Source organism: Tupaia chinensis, unplaced genomic scaffold (genome assembly GCF_000334495.1).
Source record: "Tupaia chinensis unplaced genomic scaffold, TupChi_1.0 Scaffold139072_1, whole genome shotgun sequence".
In the NCBI taxonomy this organism is placed as follows: Eukaryota; Metazoa; Chordata; class Mammalia; order Scandentia; family Tupaiidae; genus Tupaia; species Tupaia belangeri.
The window spans coordinates 315667-323212 of NW_006198962.1; the positions used below are offsets into that span (position 1 = coordinate 315667).

General features: G+C 45.1%; 1 protein-coding gene across 3 annotated transcripts in view; it reads left to right on the forward strand.

Annotated features, from left to right (window-relative positions):
- Positions 1–7546, forward strand: part of COBL (cordon-bleu WH2 repeat protein) — a 213294-nt gene that overhangs the window by 24312 nt on the left and 181436 nt on the right. For all 3 annotated transcript variants that reach the window (XM_014592962.2, XM_014592964.2, XM_014592963.2), the window contains exon 4: positions 5367–5464. In XM_014592962.2, coding sequence (XP_014448448.1) covers positions 5367–5464 — 98 coding nt within the window. The remainder of the gene's footprint in view (positions 1–5366; positions 5465–7546) is intronic.

Consider the following 7546-nt stretch of genomic DNA (forward strand, 5'->3'; position numbering starts at 1 on the left):
CGCCCCATGGGGTGCCTACTCTAACCCATGGCCGGCAGCCCCTTTCATCTGGAGCATGCCCGTGCCATGCGGGTCCTGACGTATCTGATTACTGTCCCTGCCAGCCACCTTCGTCTCATCCTGCTAATTCTCAGACATTAAAGTAGGAAGGAGAATAGCGTAGGGCATGTCCCTGAGGAGCCCATTCTCTTTTATAGCAGGCCTGCTGGGGTGCTGGTGGAGGGACGCTTCGCTCTTTCCATCTTGGGTCCCGCTTGGAGGTGCATTTGCCCTGCAGCTGCTGGAGGATGGGGAGAGTTGCTGGCAGGAGAGGCCTGGCTTGGCGAGGCCACGCACCTGGCATCCCAGGCCTCAGCAGGCTGCAGCTTGAAGAAGCTCCGGACTTTGCTGCCACCTGTGTCCATAGCGGCGCATAGCAGCCTGCTCAGCCATCAGACCCTGGGAGATCTCTCCAGGACCTGCAGGCACTATTCTCTGTATTCAAGGCTTATGAGGGGCCTGGGGCTGCGGAGCTGGCCGTCTGGTCCTCACTGTCTCCTTGCCTGCCTTTTTCCAGTTCTTCTGACCAAAACTCAGTCTGAGCCCTCCCTGAGCCGTCGAGGTACAGTGAGCCCAACGCTGCCCCTTGAGGCTGCACTTTGCATGGCTCTGGGCTGCCGGGTGCATGGAGGGGGCATTTGTGTGCAGAGCCAAAGGAATGCAGGTGGCTTGAGTCCCTCTGGGCACTTGCCTGGCTGACCCAGGGGGTGATTTGGTTTCTTGACTTTCTGAATGGTGATGAGAAGAATGTCCCCTGTGTGAGAATCTGCTGTGTGGCTCTCAGAGGTAAGAAACAAGAGAGGCTGCAGTAGAAAACAGTCAGGTGGCCTGAAGTTCAGGACAGAATGGAAGTGGAGCCTGCGAAAAGTCACTGTATCTTCTTATCTCTGCTTGCCTGTGCTGGCCTGCCCTCAAGGTTTGTCCTGCCCGCTGCAGAATCGGGGGCCACGTGGATTTAGAGTGTCATAAGCATGCGTATGATTAGCCCAGATTTCACATTTAGTCTGACAGCTATCTCTTAGAAATTCTCTCTCTGCATATGCATTTGCACATACACACTCAAGTAAGTAGAAAGATACATATGTATTTATAAATACATACTTATACAAAAACATATGTATGTGAGTGTTCATATACATTCATACATGTAGATTTTTTTTCCCAGAGAACTTATGTGCTCACCAGAGAGAAAGAGAAAGCAACCCCCCATGTGCGCTGTAATGCCGTACTCCCTCTCCTCCACTTCTCCACCCCATCAGGATTGTGGGCATGCATGCACACTATCTGACATGTTTTCAAGCCACTGGGGCTGAGATTCATATTGCAGTTGCCATGTAGGGTCCGGCTCTCCATACACAGCACTTAACCACTGTGCAACAAGGCCAACCCATACTGGGATTTTAATGAATCTTTGAGTGTTTACCTACGCATGTACTCACATATGTATATTCCCAAAGTTTTGCTAAAATCCCAATGAATCATTATATTTAGCAGAAAGGTTTTTTATTTTAATTCAAAATGATAAATTTATTTCTCACATTTGTGGCATATATGCATTTTATGGTTGACAGAGAGTAGAAACGGTTACAGAGTAGCAGGAAGATAGGGAGGTATCAATTTAAAACTGAACCATCAATTGTTATACTTTCTGGTATAACCATATTCAACTACAGTATTTCTTCCTGAAACACAAATAGAAAGTTTTATTTTATGTTTGTTAAAGTACTCAATGATAGATTTTATTTCTAAAAAAAAAAGTATAATGAAAGAAATGTAGAACCTTGGTCTGGACCCACGGTCTGCAGATGGACTATTTCAGCATGCACTGACTCGCCCATTCCCAGCCTCCCTTATCTGCTGCTGATCTGCTCCATCTCACAGTACAGATGAATGTTAAAATGCTTGTCTATTTCTGGAACCAATAGGTGGCGTAGTGATCATGTCCCTGGACTCCCACATGGCAGACCATGGTTTGAGTCCTGGACCTGGCGGCTTGAAACTCACACCAGGTGCATGTGCGTGTGTACCCAAAATCCCAGGAGGACAAGGGATTGTGGTGTGGCCATCCCTGCTGGGGATGATTTCTCATTTTCTGTCTCTCTGTCTCTCTGGCCATCACACCTACTGTATAGCAAAAAATCTCTCTCTAAATACACATACACACATATATATTTACATACACACACACACACACACACACACACACACATATATATATATATATATATAATTTTTAAAAAGAGAGATAGAAGCAATCGTTTCTAAGAAGCACCATGAAAGGGTAGTTGCTTTGAGCAGAAAACTCCTGTGTATGAAGCCTTTGTCAGTTCAGTTTGGTTCTGTTTGGGTATGGATAGACTGAGAATGGAGGAAGAGGTGCATTAATGGCCTGTCACTTTGTCACCCAGTGTGCAGTCTGGTGACAGGGACTAGGACTAAAACATGCTTGTCACCAGTGGTTTGATGCTGACTGGGTCCTCCTCTTCCACTTATTTGCTTGGTGACCTTGTTCTGGTCACAACCGCTTTGATTTAAATTTTCTCCTTGGGACAAATTAACAGTTTGGACTAGTTGTTCTTCCTCTATCTTCCACACCTCTCAATTCATCGTTCTCACTTTTCACATAATTTTAATTGCTTCCAAACACTGTGTGCTTCCTTGTAGATTAAGTGTGAACCTGCCCCAAACTTCTGTTAATATTTAATTTTTATAAATTAGCGTAACTTCAAACAACATGGATTTCATACACAAATCACCACACGTGTGGGATGGTGTGTTCCAGGTCTCAGGCACATCTGCTTTCCTGGCCTACCTCTAGGCCCAGTGTTGAGTGCTGTGCTGGGCAGTGGGCACATCAAGTCCTCTTGCTTGGATCCCAGATGGGTCCTTCTGCAGCATCCGCTGACCTCAGAGACCTCTCGGGAGGCTCACCAAGCCTCGCCTCTAAAAATAGACCATCTGCTTTAGGCCCCAGCTCAGCGCTATGAGTCAGAGCTGTGAATCAGCTGTGAGCCTCCACCTCCTGCAGACAGCTGCAGGCTGTGGTCAGAGGAGAAGGTGCCTCTGGACGTTGTGGGTGGGTTCTGGTGCCAGCAACGTCCCTGAGCTTCATCATCGGGCTGACTCCAGCCCTGTTGGGTGGTGACCAGCTTCTGTCCCCTTCAGAAGCTCAGCTTTGTTGCAGTTTTCTATCGTGTTTGTAGTTGATGTAATATGGCCCGTGTTCTAGTGACCGGTTCTATCTCTGTTTCTCTGTAGGCTCCGTAATATCATGGCTTAGTAGATCCATGTCACATAGCAATCAACTCCAGGATCGTCCTAGGTCACACGTGTACATGTCAGTACACCCTGTAGTTTGGAAGCGGTTTGATTGTAGCCTGGTACACTTCACTCTTTGTAGCTGTGCACCTAACAGAGAGCGCTGGCATGACTAACTCTGAAGTGGGCCTGCACATGCGTGTCTGTGCAGCTGCGTCATGCTGAGGTGGGCCCTCTAGTTTGGACTTTGTGTGACTTGGAGTTCTCTCACTTGTTTTCCGGAGCCCTGCTCTCATAACTAAAACCTGAGCCTTTGCTAATGACTTGAAGGAACATGCGTGCTTGGTGTCTGCTTTGTGGAGTGAACAGTGTTAGTGCATGGGTGTGTTACAGATGTGCTGACGTTTACGTCTGTCCTCAGACTCACACAGGAAGTTATGCACGTCTTAGCAGGGGAGGAGACCAATGATGTTTGCCTTGTTGGGGTCTGTAGTCAGAGCGTGCACAACCCCTGTCCACAGTTTTTCCACCAGTGGACCGCAGTGAGCCAGGCTCCCAGAACTTGGCCATGATGAGGGAAAATCCATCTTTCTTTCCTTCAGGAACATTTAATTTCCTCTTTTTATCATATCAATGTGCCTTAGAAGAGAAGAATTGGGTGAATCAGTGGCAAGACTTGGAGTGGTCATGGGGAGCAAATGAATGAAGGGCCTGTAATCACGCTAGAGCTGCAGGTACCATGTCCAGATCACTGTCCTCTCAGTCCAAGCCGTCATCCCAGTCTGCAGATGAAGAAACTGAGGCTATAGAGGGGCTGAGCGCTGTGCCTCACGTGTAGGTGTTCTTCACCCCTACACCACCCTTGCAAGGGTATTTTCCAGACCCTCAGTGTGAGCATCTCCTGGGGGCTGTTAAACTGCTAGTGCTAGGTCTACCCCAGGGTTTCTTGGAGTCAGGAGTGGCCCGGGAATCCCTTCTCTCCCATGTTTCTATGAGGCTGAATCTGCCTGACATCCCTGCTTTGGGAACTCTGACCCTGGGCTGATTTGACATGTCTGGGCTTCAGTGTCCTCATCAGGAACGTGTGAGAGCCCATCTTAGCTCTGAAATCCTGGTAACATTGCAATACCCAGACAGGGAGGTAGAGGATGTAGACTTGAAGAAAATAGAAGTCAACAGGAGGCAGGAGAAGAGGTGGAGGATGAGGAAAGAAACAACTGGCCAAGTAGAGAAAGTAATTAAAAAGGAAAACATTCTGGATGTAGTAGGAAGGAAGATCGCCACGTGGGTCCTGGGAGACCTGGTGAGATGGCTTCACACCCCACCGGGGCCACCTGTCGCTGTTACCGCATGTTCTGGAGATGAGCAAGAAGGCTGTGGATGGTTGTCATTTCGTTGGCCTGTTTACCTTACACACGACTGTTGAATCAGGTGTTTTGCACTGTCCTCACCATCCTCAGAATTGTGCTGTCTGGCCCTGCAGCCGCAGGCCACCCGAGTTTCCTGTGCTGCAGGTGGTCTGTCTGGGTGGAGATGGGCCACGACCCTAAGATGCACTCAGGACCATGAATATTTAGCACTAGAACAAATGAAAACTGTCTTATCCGCAGCTTTTATATTGATTACATGATGGAGTGATAATATTTTAAATACATTGGATTAAATAAAATTATTATTAAGATTAATTTCACCTGGTTCTTTCTCAGGATAGTACTGGAGTATGTACAATTACATATGTGGTTCCCTTTAGCTTTCTATCGAACAGCACAGTCCTAGAACTTCCCTTGGTTCATTTGTTTTGTTCATCCTCCAAAAAAGACACAAACACACCCAGCGAATATACTGCTACGATCTCTAAAAGACTGTGTAAGAATTGCCAGGGGTTTCTGAAACAAGCCTGAAGGCTTTGTGGTAGCTGGAAAAACTTTGGGGAAAAACAAACAAACACGTTGGTTTTTCTCTTTTATAACTAAAAGTTTAAGCACAGAGGATTTACGTATTAAAATTTTTAAATTATTGAGTCCTTGTATCAAATGCTGAAAAATAACTTAGTCCTTTTTTTCTTCCAGACACCTTTAGAAAATCATCACTTGGCAATGATGAGACAGATAAAGAGAAGAAAAAATTTCTGGGATTTTTCAAAGTTAATCAAAGAAGCAATAGTAAGGTAATGGATTAAATACACATATAATTTTGCATCCTGTAAAAATAGTTTCTTGAGATATTTGTATTTGGCCATCTTTGAATTTTTCTAAATAATTACATTTAGGAATATTAATTCTTTTCGGTGGAAGGAAACTTGCCTGCAGAGCAAGCAGAAGACCTAGAAATGCTTCGATTTTAAGCAAAACAAGATCACTAACAAGCTGGAGCCCTGGAGATGCTGTGGCTTGACTTCTGATAGTTCAGAAGGTTGGGGAGTGAGCAAGAGACGCAGGAAGCAGTGACACGTTGTGAAAGTGCCATGCGTGGTCACTTCTAGTCAGTAGATTGCCAGGGACTTCTCTGTCTGGCCTACCCTGTCTTTGTCTTGGCTTGCTGAATTACTTCTCGTTTTTTATATCTTTCATTTCTCACTCTCCTCACTTATTCTATTGTGTTTTGTTCTGGATAGAACTTCTTCAGGTATTTGTTTTTTTTGTTTCACATGAACCTCTTTTTTTGTTTTAAGATTTTCTGTCATAGCGTCCGTGTGGTCTCTGGAGAGAGAGAAAGACAGAGACATAGTGGGAAAGCGAGAAGTCTCCCCCCAAGTGGGAATAGCCATGCTGCAATCCCTTCTCCATTCTCTTGGGATTTTGCACATGCACAAGCACCTGGCATGATTTTCAAGCCACTGGGTCTAGGACTTGAACCACACTCATCCATATGGGACCCAGAGCCTTAACCCATCATACCACCTGCTGGCCCCTTACATTAACCTCTTCATGCCTTGATTGTCCTCCCTGTGTTACTATTTGAGATACAGAACTAAATGCAGCCTCATTTCATCTGTCTAGAAACCTGGTGAGAGAGGTATGATCAGCCCGTTGACAGTGAACGAAGTCCAAGCACCTCTGAGCTAATCCTAGTGTAGCCATTCCAAAATGCAAACCCAGCCCCCTCTCAAAGTCGTGCCCTTGATCGGTTATGTGCATCCTACGCTGCATAACAAGTATGAGTTTCAGTTTCTTCACTTGCGAAGAAAATGAAAGGGAATGGTTTTTAAAATGACTTCTGAAATCATCGTCTGCAGATGGCACAGACCTTAAGAATGGAGAATTATCAAGGCATCTGAAACCAAAGTGACTATCTTAAAGGAAAACAACAACAGAAGCAGACACACACACGCGTGTGTGTGTGTGTGTGTGTGTGTGTGTGTGTGCATGCACACGCAGTCTGGATAAAGAATAAACTTAAAGGGATGTGATTTTGTCTGAAGTAAATGAGGGTAAATACCTTTATTTTAAAGCAATAGCAAGGTAATGGATTAAATACATGTGAGATTTTATATTTAAAAAATTACTATTTTGTGTTTTAGAATTTTTAAAGCATGATAATTTTTTATCATTTGGACATTATTTACTGCCTTCACACACTTGTTCTAAAAAAATCTAAGAATCACCTTAGGACCAATTTAAAAATTGTATTCTTGTGTCACGTCCCTAAAGATTCTCATTTGGGGACCAGCAGTTAGCGTAATGGCTATGTCGCTGGACTCTCACGTAGTCGACCGTGGTTTGAGTCCGGACCCGCTGACTTAAAACTCATGCCGGGCGTGTGTGCATGCGTGCCCAAGATCCCGAGAGGAGAATGGAGGAGAAGGGATTGTGGCGTGGCCATCCCCCCTGGGGGGTGATTTCTCGCTTTCTTTCTTTCTGTCTGTCTCTGTCTTGGCAAGCGCCCATGCCCTATAGCAAAAACCCCTCCAAAAAAAAAAAAAAAAAAGATTCTCATTTGGGAGGCCAGGTTGGGGCCCAGAAATTGGATTTCAAATTTCAAATTATACAGAGGTGTTCTGTGACTGATGATATAGTACCTTTTTCTTTTTTTTCTTTTTTTTAAGTCTTGGCTAGGGAGTGAGATCTTCAGTGAATTATTTCTATGTACACCAAATCAACTAGCTATGCAGTGATTACAATTTCAAAATCCTCAAGATCCAGATGATAATTGGTTTACCGACCTAATTCTTTCAGTTCAGTCTTACCTTTGTAATAAGATTGTATGTGTGTGTGTGTGTGTGTGTGTGTGTGTGTGTGTATGTATGTGT